Source organism: Canis lupus, chromosome 15 (genome assembly GCF_003254725.2).
Source record: "Canis lupus dingo isolate Sandy chromosome 15, ASM325472v2, whole genome shotgun sequence".
NCBI classification, from domain to species: domain Eukaryota; kingdom Metazoa; phylum Chordata; class Mammalia; order Carnivora; family Canidae; genus Canis; species Canis lupus.
In genome coordinates, this window is record NC_064257.1 from 15251514 (window position 1) to 15266651 (window position 15138).

General features: G+C 39.0%; 1 protein-coding gene across 1 annotated transcript in view; it reads left to right on the forward strand.

Moving 5' to 3' along the window:
- ZSWIM5 (zinc finger SWIM-type containing 5) overlaps positions 1-15138 on the forward strand; it is a 203391-nt gene that overhangs the window by 130872 nt on the left and 57381 nt on the right. The window contains exons 2-4 of the mRNA XM_025420308.3: positions 2082-2438; positions 8860-9008; positions 10250-10400. Coding sequence (XP_025276093.1) covers positions 2082-2438; positions 8860-9008; positions 10250-10400 — 657 coding nt within the window. The remainder of the gene's footprint in view (positions 1-2081; positions 2439-8859; positions 9009-10249; positions 10401-15138) is intronic.

Below are 15138 nucleotides of genomic sequence, written 5' to 3' on the forward strand. Positions count from 1 at the left end.
CCAGGGCGCGATCCTGGAGACCCGGGATCGAATCCCACGTTGGGCTCCCGGTGCATGGAGCCTGCTTCTCCCTCTGCCTGTGTCTCTGCCTCTCTTTCTCTCTGTGACTATCATAAATAAATTTAAAATTTTTTTTAAAAAATCTTCAGAAGATATGAATAGACATTTTTCCAAACATCATACAGGTGGCTAACAGACAAAAAAATTTTCAGCATTATTCATCATCAGGAAAATACAAATGAAAACCACAATGAGATACCACTTCACACCTATTAGAGTGGCTAAAATTAACAATACAAGAAACAACAGGTGTTGGTGAGGATGGAAAGAAAGAGGAACCCTCTTGAACTGTTGGTGGAAATGCAAACTGGTGTAGCCATTCTGAAAACAATACGGAGGGTGACCCTGGTGGCGCAGCGGTTTAGTGCTACCTGCAGCCTGGGGTGTGATCCTGGAGACCTGGGATCGAGTCCCACATCAGGCTCCCTGCAGGGAGTCTGCTTCTCCCTCTGCCTGTGTCTCCGCCTCTCTCTCTCTCTCTCTCTTTCTCTGTGTGTCTCATGAATAAATAAATAAAATCTTTTTAAAAAATAAATAAAAAATAAAAACAATATGGAGGTTCCTTAATGAGTTAAAAATAGCACTGCCGTACAACCCAGCAATTGCACTACTAGGTATTTATCCAAAGGATACAAATCGGGATTTGAAGGGGCACATGCACCCCAATAGCAACAATGTCCACAATAGCCAAACTATGGAAAGAGCCCAAATGTCTATCAATAGATGAATGGATAAAGAAGATGTGATACACACACACACACACACACACACACAGAGTGGATTTACTCAACCTCAAAAAGAATGAAATCTTGCCATTTGCAATGATGTGGATGGAACTAGAGAGTGTTATGCTAAGTTAAAATACGTCACTCAGAGAAAGACAAATACCATATGATTTCACTCATATGTGGAATTTAAGAAACAAAACAGATGACGATATGAGAAGGGAAGATTAAAAAAAGAGAAACACGATAAGACACTCTTAATGATAGAGAACGAAGTGAGGATTGATGGAAGGAGGTGGGTAGGGAATGGGCTAGGTGGGTGATGGGTAATTAAGGAGGGCACTTGTTATGATGAGCACTGGGTGTTTTTTGTAAATCCTATTCCTGAAACCAATATTGCGCTGTATGTTAACTAGAATTTAAATAAACATTTGAAAAGAAAAACATTTTTAAAAATAAAGAATATAATACCAACTTCATATTATGATAAATTATTAAAACCACTCAATACAGTTCTGCTACATGATAGGTGCTTTACAAATATTTGATATTCTTTTCCTTTTTCTGCTAATATCCCTAAGCCTAGGGGTCTTCTGATACTTAAGGTCTCATTAAACTTTGATTTGAATGACTGAATTATTCCTACATTTCAAAACTATCAGTGCCATGTGCTAGTGAGTAGAGGGGTAACACTGCATAGTGTCATTGCACTAAGCTGTGCTTTCTGTATTTTATGAGGTTTCTTGCCTTTTAGGTATTCCACATGGCCACCATTTTGAAATTGTATGTTTTGAGGAAGAAGTGTCCATATTCTCCATGGCCTTTTCTTGTCCTTGTCATGGCGTTTTTTTTGGTTTCTCTTGCATTTATAGCACTTACCTTAATCTAGATTGTACTGATGTTGTTTGAAGACTTGTCTTTGCCCCCAAAGAGCTTAAAATCTACCTTAGAGGTTCTAACTTATTTGGGGTTTGTTTTTAACCTTTTGAGACTATAATGAAAGCTTTGAACCATTACCCCTTCCCCTGAGCAAATGTACATATGTACATATATACAAATAAGAGTTTTCATAATTAGTTCAGGAGGTTGGTGGACTCCAGTGTAAGGACTCTTTTTCTCAATATTGTATTCCTTAAGAGCTATATCTTCATTTCATTGACCTTTTATTATGGTAGAGCCTACTACATAGATAGAAGATACTCAGTAAAAAAGTTTCTGAATTAATTGAAATGCAAAATGAAAATCTTCAAGTTTCCTACTACAGAATCTCTAATCACACTTTCTTTGTTTCCTTAGGCTTCCATCTCAGTGGCACAGTAACTGAGGCAGCTACTACTTCTGAACCAGCAGTGACTTACAAAGTTGCAATCAGTTTTGATAGATGCAAAATCACTTCAGTGACATGTGGCTGTGGGAACAAAGACATATTCTACTGTGCTCATGTGGTAGCACTCTCACTCTACAGGATCCGTAAACCAGACCAAGTCAAATTGCGTCTTCCTATCTCAGAAACCCTTTTCCAGATGAATAGGGACCAGTTACAAAAGTTTATTCAATATTTAATTACGGCACACCACACTGAAGTTCTTCCTACTGCACAGAAACTGGCAGATGAGATTCTTTCCTCCAACTCAGAAATCAACCAAGTGAATGGTAATTATACAACATTTTTATTGCTAAAAACCTACTTTGTTGCTTTTTTGCATATTTAGAGGTTGAAATTTGCAGGAGGGGGGATATTTTTGCAATTGCAATCATTTATTTTTAATGAATCCATTCTATCCAAACAACTATTTAACTCTTAGTTTCTTTCTTTCTTTTTTTTTTTTTTAAGATTTTATTTATTCATGAGAGACACACAGAGAGAGGCAGAGACACAGGCAGAGGGAGAAGCAGGCTCCATGCAGGTAGCCTGATGCGGGATTTGATCCTGAGACTCCAGGATCATGCCCTGGGCCAAAGGCAGGAGCCAAACCACTGAGCCACCCAGGGATCCCCTAACTCTTAGTTTCTTAAAGCAGTCCAATTGTCTGCCTTATAAAGGTTTTGGCAAAAAAAAGGACAGAGAATGTTAGAGTTATATATTGATCTAGTTTATGGACTTTATTCGTCCATATAATCCTGTCCCCAGGAGCCTGGAATATTCAGGAGTGAGAGAAAGCCTAAAATAATTTGTGTCATTTGATGAAATTAGATGGATATGACAATTCTCTTAACATTTTAGAATCCCACATAACATGAGGGTTATTTTATTTTTTTATTTTTAAAAATTTTTTAAATTTATTTATGATAGTCACACAGAGAGAGAGAGAGAGAGGGGCAGAGACACAGGCAGAGGGAGAAGCAGGCTCCATGCACCGGGAGCCCGACATGGGATTCGATCCTGGGTCTCCAGGATCACGCCCTGGGCCAAAGGCAGGCGCCAAACCGCTGCGCCACCCAGGGATCCCACATGAAGGTTATTTTAAATAGCATCTGTTAACATTGTGCTTATGTGCTATGTGTGATGGAAGAGTACATGGATGGAGAAAGATATGCTCACTTATTTGTTCAACAAGTATATATTTGAGTACCTGCTTTGTGCAAGCAGTAGTGCTGATTGTTGCAGGCATAAAACAGACATGCTTCCTGCCTTCAAGTGGCTTAAAAATCTAGTAGAAAAGATAGCTAAGTTTGAAACAAATGCTTTTTTTTTTATTTTAATGAAGCCAGGTTGTAAAGGAAACTAATCATAGGAAAATTATCATAGGAAACTAAAGGATAAGGGATCCCTGGGTGGCTCAGTGGATCTAAACCGCTGCGCCACCCAGGGATCCCTCAATGTAATTTTAAAAGCAGTGTGTGTATATGCGTATATGTACATGTGTACACAAAGACTGGAAGGAAATAAGCCATAATATGAACAATAGTGATCTATGACTGGTAGCATTATAGGTGGATTTTATTTTCTTTGTGCTTTTATATTTTACACAATAGCATGTATTATTTTTATAATTTAAAAAAGGATGTTTAACAATGAAAGAAAAATTGGTTCCACAGGCTTAATAGTTTCCTCAGGACAGGTCTCTTTTTTACAGCCTCAATGCTAACTAACTTAGAGCCTCAATCCACATGATGATTTGTTCCATAATTATTTATAAAAGACATCCTTTCTATTTTATTTTTATCTTCACTTGTTACCATTTCTCATACAATCCTGTGGAAAATTTCACACTATAACATTAATGTGTCATTTGCACCGACTGGGTACACTTTACCACTACTGAAGATAATTAGTTTCATACTCATCTCTTTTTATTTTCATAAAAATAATCTAACATGAACATATATAGAAACATTTTTCTCTCTTTTTTTAACCAAAGGACTTTTTTTAAGGATTTTGCCTGGGAGTTAGTGAGAGACAGCCCACAGCTGGAGAGACTATGAACTACAGACCTGGTTTATCTAATTAAAATTATCCGTGTTCTTGTTCATTCATTCCTACATGCTCTACCCTCCTCTACAATCTGACCTTTAATCTTGACATTTCTTACAGATTAATCTTTTCTCCTGTTCTTATTCTACATGATCTCTTTAGGAAATCTCAGCTACATCCTTGACTTGAAATGTCATCTTGTACTATGACTCACAGATTATTTCTCCTGTATCCAGCTGACTATTCCGTATCACAGAGACATCCCCGGATCAACATATCCAGATGTGAATTTATCTTTCTCCCCAAACTTGTTCAATAAATAGCATCACCATTTACCCACTGGATCATGATAGAAATCTTATAGTCATCCCTTATACTTTTTCATTTATAACCCATAGGCATTTGATTACAAGACCTGTTAATTTTACCTCTAAAATATATTTCATTTTTCACTTCTCACTTTTGATACAACCATCACCCTAAATCAAACTACTATAATCTCTCACCTAGATTGCTACTGTACAGTTCTAACTTATCTTTCCATTTCCACTATTGCTCCCTTCTAGTCCATTCTCCACACAGTGATCCAAAGTAACTTTTCTATATCTACAGATTTTGTCATGGATAAAGTCCAAATTTCACATGGCCTACAAAACCTTACATGGTCTGGCTTTTGCTTACATTTTCACGTGACTCTTCCCTCTTCCTGAAATACTTTTCCTGTCCTCTCTACCCCTTATTATAAATGTACTTACTACAATAATTTGTGACTTTATGCTTTTTTGAGCAAAAAGTACACACAGTATATCCTCCACTCTTTTCTAGGCCAACTCCTAATTCATTCCTCAGGGTGTTCACTTATATGCCACTTTCTCAGGGAAAATTTTGACCTTTCTTCCCACACAAATTTGTTTATGTGTAATTATTTGTTTAATGCCCCTTTCCCCAACTAATCTATCAGCTCCACAAGGATAAGAACTGTATCTGCTTTGTTGACACTATATATCCAGTATTTGGCACAGGTCCTGCACATAGTAGGCTCTCAATTAATATTGGTTGAGTAAATGAATATGTCTTAGAAAATCCTTCTTGAGGCCTCTTGCCAATTCATGCTCTCCCAGATGACTTTAATTCCTTCAACAGTCATACCAACTCCTTATAATAATGTTATCTGGATGCCTCAAATACTGACTCACTCCTTTTTTTTTTTTTTTTTTTTTTTTTTCTGCAACCATCCATTTTGGCAGCTCCATTTCTCATCTCCTGGGTTCATTGTAGATCAGCAAACATTTACATAGTTTACCTTCCTTTCTTTCCTATCAAATAAACAAATCCTTATGAAGTTCTGGTTGAAATTTTACTGTTAGTAACTTCAAGGCTTTGCCTTATCCTAGCCCTATCCCAGCAGTTTTCTATAGTCTGTACACTGCATATTTATAAACTGTGCCTTATTTCTTCCAGAGCTGCTGCCACTAGCACCACCTGGGCCCAGAAGATTCTTCAGTTTTCTCCATACCCCTTTGAGCTTTTAGAGGGGGTATCACTCCACATTTCTAGTCAGTTAATTAAGGCCATCTCCCCTGGGAGAGGACTGGGTCCTGTTCCTGCTTTTTTGTATCCTAATTGAATCACCCAAAGGTCAGAATTGGTATTCAGACCATTTCTGGTTTTTGGAACACCGTTTCTATCCTCCCTCATCCCCATCCTTGGTAACAAGATACTCAGAAGCCCAGGCTTGGTTCATACCTAGTATACCTCATTTTATCTCAGTTCTGTCTTTATAGAGCTACTGAAAACTAGAATCATTAGAGATGAAACTCTATAATTTGCATTTTTAACACAAACCCCAGGTGATTATTCTGTATATTAACATTTAAGAATCACTGTACTGGTGAGAACTCTATTATCCCCACTAAGGAGAAAATGCCTTATTTTGACTAATCTTATATTCTATGTAGTGGAATAGGCCAAAAAAGGATTTGACTATTCAAACACACCATCCAGCTTTACTAAGTTCAGGGCCCTGAAACTAGCTGGTGGCTCTTCATGCTCAGGCCTATGAGACTAGAGGTTCAAGTGTAGTGTTGTAGTGAAAAACAGACTTTGAAGAGAGACCAACATATAGATATTGGCTCATGTACTTTCCATTTGTTATATTACTTACTTGTATAAGCTTTAGTTTTACCATTTTAAAGTTAGGATAATAATACTACCTTATAGAGTTATGAGTTCATTGGAATTTACTTACCAAATAATCACTGAGCACCTACTGTGTGCCAGGTACTGTTCTACACATTGCAAATATACCAGCAAACAAGATCATATATGCCCTCAAGGACAGTATGTTCTAGTGAGGATATGTATAAAGAGTGCTTAGACTCTGGCATGTAGGAAGCACTAAAGAAATGGCTCTTCTTTGACAGTTTAGGGATACAAAAGAAGTATAGGATATATTATTTGCCCACCTGGAGTTTAAATCTGGATGGCCAGTGAGACATCTTTTTGTTCATTCTATGAATATTAACTTAGTGCTGTAATCAGCCAGGCACTGTGAGGTACAAAACTAAACACCCTTTAAAAACTTCAGTTTGGGGAATATATGAGAAATGCACAATTCTGATATAGAACAAAATGCAACAGGTCTTTAGGAAAAGTAATAATAAAATGCTAAGAGTATTACTCCTTTTATATGTATTTGAGCATAAAATAGACATACTTTTGACAGGTGGAAACGGGTTTTATGGCTAATTCAATGAGAGGATAAAAAGAACCTCTCCTGCTAAATGAACTAAGTAGCACATAAAGCATGTTGGCCTTTCTGTATACTTATTTTATGGTTTCCATTGCTCATTGCAGCCCTGACTAGAGCTGAGGCAATACTGACAGTAAGAAGTATTATTTGTTTGGCCAAAGAACAGGTTGTAGGAGGGGGAAAGAAATAAAGGAAAAAGCAGAAGTAAAGTCCTAAGGAAATGTGATTGACTAAGTAAAGTCATAAGGAAATGTGATTGACTTCTGGGAGCACTAAGTTTCTAGATGAAACAGCATAAATATAGGGTACACAAAGCTAGAATTGAAAGATAAGGCCAGAGCATGGAGAGCCTTGAATGCCAAGCTTAAGGCTTTTGGACTTAATATGATAAAAATGGTGCATCTCATTGAAGATTTCTGAGTGGGAAAGTGACATAATCAGAACTGTGTCTAGAAAAATACATTTGAAGAAAAGTAGCATATAAGTAGATAACCATAAATTGGACAGTCAAATGTATTAATTAGTACTTGTAAAATAACTGAACTGTGAACCCACCTGATTTCGTGGAGAATCAGATGCACTAAAAAAGCTCAGCAAAAGAGCAGATTTTCTATGTAGACTTGAATTTCATTTAAACAGGACTTTGATATAGGAAGACAAAAGAAAAAGTAGACTGATGAAACATGACATGAATTTATAATCTATTGCATGTGACCACACCTGTAGAGTGTTTGATTTATACCCTTGTATCACTTGAAGGCAGATTTCTAAAAACTTAACACAGGATTCTGGCTTTGAAAAAGTGAGAGAAGGGGATCCCTGGGTGGCTCGGCAGTTTAGCGCCGCCTTCGGCCCAGGGTATGATCCTGGAGACCTGGGATCGAGTCCTGTGTCAGGCTTCCTGCATGGAGCCTGCTTCTCCCTCTGCCTGTGTCTCTACCTCTCTCTCTCTCTCTCTCTCTCTCTCTCTCTCTCTCGAATAAATAAATAAATAAAATCTTTAAAAAAGAAAAAGTGAGAGAAGATAGAGTTTTCATTCCATAAATATTTCCTAGGTGCCTGTCTCATTACCATCCCTGTGCTATTGGTGATTCAACTGTGAGCAAGCAGTTAACAGGGCACTAAGGGAGAGGGATGGGTAAATAACTAAAACTGTTTTCAGGTGTTGCAGTGAGTCCAGAAATGAAAGATATTTTTGAGTATAAATTTATAAAATTTTGTCACTTTGTATCAAGTTTCTAGAAATTTAGAAGTGTTGACTGCCAAGAAGCTACAATTTTGTAATGAACTTTAAAAACAGAATTTTTTTTTTTTTAAATTAAGGGTCTTGAGGCGGGTTTTCTTTTTTTTTTAATAATTTTTATTTATTTATGATAGTCAGAGAGAGAGAGAGAGAGAGAGAGGCAGAGACACAGACAGAGGGAGAAGCAGGCTCCATGCACCGGGAGCCCGACGTGGGATTTGATCCCGGGTCTCCAGGATCGCGCCCTGGGCCAAAGGCAGGCGCTAAACCGCTGCGCCACCCAGGGATCCCTAAAAACAGAATTTTTTAACCTGTATTTTCAGGTTTATTTGAACTTCATAGAAGGGCAAAAGGAAAAAAAAATAAATGTCACCCTCCTAGGAAAAAAAATACATCACTATTTTCATGTTTGGGCATTTCGTTCTGGGATTTTTTCCCCCTAGAATGGTATTTGAAGACCTTGGAAGGGGATATGACGGAGACATCAGTGCATGTGAAACTAGCATTGGCCCTCTTATATTTATTTAGGACCACACAGTTGACGAAGCCCAGAATAAGGCAGAATAAGCCATCCATTTTTTAATATATTCACAGAATACCCCTCCTGCCAAGTGTGTAGCATATGAATTCAGGGGATTCATTTCACCATTCCCATTCCTTGCAGGTGCCCCTGACCCCACAGCTGGGGCCAGCATTGATGATGAGAACTGTTGGCATTTGGATGAAGAACAGGTGAAAGAACAAGTGAAGCTATTTCTCTCCCAGGGTGGTTACTATGGCTCTGGAAAGCAGCTCAATTCAATGTTTGCCAAGGTAAGATATGAAAGGTACTTTTTTTCCTTTAAGTAAACTGGGCTCACCACACTCCTGGCTTCTTGCATTGTGGTTAGCTCACTTGATCTATCTGTACTGAATACTTGAAAACTAATGGGAGGGCTAATCAGAGCAGACCTAATCCAGAGCAGGTGGCATCCAGGGACCCCCCCAGCCCCTACTACCTCACCCTGGTAATCCTCTTCCTTCTGCTCCACTCTAAATAAGTTAGCATTGCTGGGGGTTTTAGTAAGGAAGCCACCAACTCTGTACTTTGAACCCAAAGCTGCTGGATGAGGCCTTGAAGAGATGTGATATTTTGGAACTGTGGGCTCTCACCGCAGACTTACTTTTTTTTTTTCTTAACACCTTTAGTGATATAATTCACCCATTTCAAGTGTGCAGTTCAGTGTTTTTTAATATATTCAAAGATATGTGCACCAGTCACCATAACCAATTTTAGAACATTTTTATCACTTTAAAAAGAAACCCTGCACCCTTACCTGTCACTTCTCTATCCCTCACTCCCCTGCCCCCAGCCCTAAGCCACCACTAATCTCCTTTCTGTCTCTATAGATTTCCCTATTCTGGGCTTTCCTGGGAATGGAATATAGTCTTTTGTGACTGGCTTCTTTAACTTAACATAATATTTTCAAGGATCATCCATGTTGTAACATTACCTGTACTTAATTCCTTTTTGTGGTTGAATAATATTCCACTGTAGGGTATACCACTTTTGTATATCTATTCTCTGTTAGTGGATATTTGGATTATTTCCACCTTTGGGCTATTAAAAGTAATGCCTTTTTAAGCATTCTCATGCAAGTTTCTATATGGACGTTTCTATATGGTGTTTTCATATCTCTCTAGAATTGGAATTGATAGGTCATATAGTTCTACATTTAGTCATTTGAGACACTACTATACTGATTTCTGAAGTGGCTACATCATTTTACAGTCCCACCAACAGTGTTTCAGGGTCAATTTCTCTATATCTTTATCAACACTTGTGGTTATCTGACTTTTTGATTCTAACCATCCTAGTGGATATGAAGTAGCATCTCATTGTGCACAGCAGGCTTTCTTGATATATGCAGAGAACTTGCTTATAGAACAAGAAGCCTTCTTTTTGGCTCTTTGGGTATGTTATGCTTGGATACTTCATCTTCTCCTCCCCTCCTTCTCCTCCTGCTTTTTTATGATGTGCAGTCACCAACCCCTGGCCCCTCCTTATGTGTCAGGTTCGAGAGATGCTGCGGATGAGGGATTCCAATGGAGCCAGGATGCTGACGCTGATAACTGAGCAGTTTATGGCTGACCCACGACTCACACTCTGGAGGCAGCAAGGAACAAGCATGACAGATAAGTGCAGGCAACTCTGGGATGAGCTAGGTAAGTCCCCAGATCTCAGAGAAGTGCTACGTCTGTCCCACTAGTTTGCTCCCTGCATCAGTGTTAGTGAACACTTGCCATCAGTCATTACCTGGGTCTTGCCAAATGAACTTTAGCCTAACTGTGGGAGATAAAGGCTATACAAAGGCCACCCAGAGTATTCTGAACTCATTTGTGTTGCTTCCACATTATTGTGCTTTGCTGTTGACATCAGTATTCTTTCTGTTCCAGATGTTACCACGTAGAAGCCATTGCTGAAGGAAAATGTCTTCCCTTGGCATTTGTTGCTTAGCACTAGCCTGGCTCTCCAGATACTTATCAACTACATTTCTTGCTTTCCCTGGGTCTGCTCTTTTTATCACTACTAGACACACCCCTTAGATGTAGGGCAGTTTCCAAGACTTGGGCCTTGGACTTCTATTCTTCTTCCTCTATACCCCCTTGAGAACTTGTATTTTAAGATGTCGTGGCTTCAGAGCTTACCTCTCTGTTGATCTCAGCTTCATCTTCTTTCCATTTACCTGAGTTCCAGTCCCATATTGATGCTGCCCTATAACCATTTCCACTGAAAAAATCCCCTGATCACCTCAAGCTTGAGAAATCAAAAAATGAATTCAGGCCTTCTACCAAAAAAGGTTCCACTAACTCTCGCAGTGGCATCACCATTCCTCACTCTACCGAACTTACTGGCAAGCCTTCATTTTTTTTTTCATTCCCAACATTCAGTCACCAGTCTCATTTGATGTGATGCCTTGACCTTCAAAATGCAATTCAGTGTCCATTTACACTTTTGGGAACTTTTTTTTTAAGATTTTATTTATTTATTCATGAGAGACATGCAGAAAGAGAGAGAAAGAGAGAGAGAGAGAGGCAGAGACACAGGCAGAAGGAGAAGCAGGCTCCATGCAGGGAGCCTGACATGGGACTCCATCCCAGGTCTCCAGGATCAGGCCCTGGGCTGAAGGTGGCGCTAAACCGCTGAGCCACCCGCGCTGCCCTGGAAACTTTTAGATTAAGTTAGATGTGGACTCTCTGTTCTAGATTCTCCTCATCAAGGCCATCTTCTTTGGTCATTGTTTCTCTGTATCATTCTACTGCTCCAAGGCCAGTTTTGCTTTGCTAATATTCAACCCCTCTCTCTGTTTTCAGAATCTTCCATACCCTAAATCCAATCATGGCCCCACTTTTCCGTTATGCTGGAAAACTTCTGTGCAACATATTCTAAAATTTCTAATATAGCTCCTCCTATCTCCATGCCAGAAAGCAACAACAAACTTTCTTCTCATACAAAGTAATACAAGAGAAAACCTCAGGTTAGGAGTTTATTGAGTTCTTCTGGACTGAAGCCTCTGGAACCTATGTTTCATAGCCTCAAAGCTAAAAGCCCTGCAGAGTGAGGCTTCATGACTCTGCAACTATATTCATTTACTTTGGGGCTGGTAAGTGTGTGGTTTCGTTTTGAATGCTGAGGCTTTTTTATTTCACCTATGGCACTAATGGCTCTGGAGCTCTCAATACTAACAAATAGCTATATTTCTGAGTGTTATGTGCCAGTCTTTGTGTTAAAGATTACACTCACATTCTTTCACTTAATTCTCATAACCACCCTATTAGGTAATAATGTATTTATTGCAAAGAAACAGAGATGGCTCTGGTTACTTTTGGGTACAGAATAAAATAGAAAACTGTCTCTACCATGACATAGTCACACTTTCTGAAGTATAGGAATGTTGCACTATTAATCTAAAGCTACTGGTCCAACCGGTTGTGACCAGAGTCGCATGATACAGCACATGGCAACTTGGGCACTACTTCTAGACTCTTTAATCATAATGGAGTATAGTCATGGACTCCCTTCCATTGTAAGATTTGGGCATCTTCATATTTTTAAATGAGAAAATTGAGCTTAGGAAAGTTAAGTATTTTATTCAAGATCACACACTAGTGAGTGGTGATTCTACTGATGGAACTGCAGTCTTTTTGACTCCATCCAAATCAAGCATCTTCTGCGACATCTCCCTTAATTCTATCTTGTTATGTACTTTTTTTTTTCTCCAAAGTGCATGTTTATAAATTTAAAATCAGCCTTCTTCAGTGAATCAGTTTCATCTGAGGCCTGAATCTCATGGAGTGGTTTCTGTCATATTCATGGGATTGTGTTGTGGACTTGGGCTTGGCCTTTGGGCCAAAGATAGGTGAGAAGAAGTTAACATAGCTGGTACTTTTAAAGCATTTGTCATATATTTAGGTTTATCATGAAAAGCTCTTCCTTCTGACATTTTTTTTTTTTTTAAGATTTTATTTATTGGGCAACCCAGGTGGCTCTGCAGTTTAGCGCCTTCAGCCCAGGGCCTGATCCTGGAGACCAGGGATTGAGTCCCACATTGGGCTTCCTGCATGGAGCCTGCTTCTCCCTCTGCCTGTGTCTCTGCCTCTCTCTCTCTTTGTGTCTCTCATGAATTATTTATTTATTCATGAGAGACACAAGACGCAGAGAGAGAGGCAGCAGAAGGAAAAGCAAGCTCCCTGCGGGAAACCGGATGCTGGACCATATCCCAGGACCCCAGGATCGCTCCCTGAGCCAAAGGCAGACGCTCAACTGCTCACCCAGGCGTCCCATCCTTCTGACATTTTTGTAACTAAGAAATTGCTATATCGATCTTACAAGAAACCCTCAGCATTCTGCAAAGATAGTGGTTCTCAAACTTCTCAAAATCACCAAGAGTACTTATTTTTTTAAAGATTTATTTATTTTTATTTATTTATGATAGACATAGAGAGAGAGAGAGAGAGAGGCAGAGACACAAGGAGGAGGGAGAAGCAGGGTCCATGCCAGGAGCCCGACTCGGGACTCGATACCGGGACTCCAAGATCGCGCCCCGGGCCAAAGGCAGGCGCCAAACTGCTGAGCCACCCAGGGATCCCCCCAAGAGTACTTATTTAAACAGGTTTCTGGGTCCTATCCCCAGAGTTTCTAATTTAGTAGGTTGGAGTAGGGACTGATAATTTGCATTTCTAACAAATTCCTAAAGAATGCTGTTACTCCTGTTCCAGAGACCACAATTTGGGAACCACTACACTAAGAGAGCCTTATTGGGTTATACACTAGAGTATGTTGTATGCATGCTTCCCCTTACTACTCCGAGGTTTCCTTATTGTTCACAGGGTCTACTCACTTGGGAGGGCCTAGACAGGGTGTGTAGGAATTTAGACGAATGGACTCACTATTTTCAGATCCTGAACCAGAGAAGATAGAAGCAGTCAGACATGAAGTTTTCTCATCTCCCCATATCAGTACCTATATGCTTTGCTTTGTATTCTGTTAAAATCTATGAAGTATCTCTGGTCCTGTAAAAGGGAAATTCTTACATATTTTCTTTGGGTCCTATGCCATCTCCTTTTCTCAAGAATTTTGTTTCTGCAATTATCTCCTTTCTCTGACATTATTAGTTTCTCCCTTTCTATTGGACCTTTGTCCAATCAGCATACAAAAATACTTTACTATCTTCAATCTCAAAAAAAGTGCCTTTGTTGTTCCCATCCCCCTCCAATTATTACCCCATTTCCCTTCTTCCTCTCAAAGCAGTATTTTTTTAGGATTTTATTTAAATTCCATTTGGTTAACATACAGCATAATATTAGTTTCAGATGTACAATATAATGATTCAGCACTTCTCTATAGCACCCAGTGCTCATCACAAGTGCATTCCTTAATCCCCATTACCTATTTAACCCATCCTTCTACCCACCTCCATTCTGATAACTATCAGTTTGTTCTCTATAGTTATGAGTCTGTTTCTTGATTTGCCTTTTTCTTCCTTTGCTTCTTTCTTTGTTTCTTAAATTCCATATCTGAGTGAAATTATATGGCATTTGTCTTTCTTGAGTTATTTCACTAAGGATTATACTCTCTAGCTCCATCCATGTCATTGCAAATGGCAAGATTTCACTCTTTTTTGTGGCTGAGTAATATTCCATTTGTGTATATATGCCACATCTTCTTCTTTTTTTTTTTTTATGCCACATCTTCTTTATCCATTTGTCAGTCAGTGGACATTTGGGCTCTCTCCATAGTTTGGCTATTGTTGATGCTGCTGTAAACATAGGGGTGCATGTATCCCTTGAATTAGTATTCTTGTATTCTTTGGTTAAGTATCTAGTAGTGCAATTGCTGGATTGTAGGGTAGTTCTATTTTTAACTTTTTGAGGAACCTCCATACTGTTTTGCACAGTGGCTATTCCAGGTTGCATTCCCACCAACACTGTAAGAGGGTTCTCCTTTCTCTGCATCCTCACCAACATCTGTTGTTTCTTGTGTTTTTGATTTAAGTCATTCTGACATGTGAAGTGATACCTCATTATAGTTTTGATTTGCATTTCTCTAATGATGAGTGATGTGGAGCATCTTTTCAGGTGTCTGTTGGCCTTCTGGATGTCTGCTTTAGAAAATGTCTATTCATTTCTTCTACCCATTTTTTAACTGGATTATTTGGTTCTTTTATATATTTTGGATATAATCCTTTATCAGATACCTCATTTGCAAATATCTTTTCCCATTCTTTAGGTTGCCTTTGAGTTTTGTTGATTGTTTCCTTCCCTGTGCAGAAGTCAAAGCATAGTTCTTTTTTTTTTTATTAGAGTTCAATTTGCCAACATATAGCATAACACCCAGTGCTCATCCCGCCAAGTGCCCCCTTCAGTGCCCATCACCCAATCACCCCAACCCCCCACCCACATC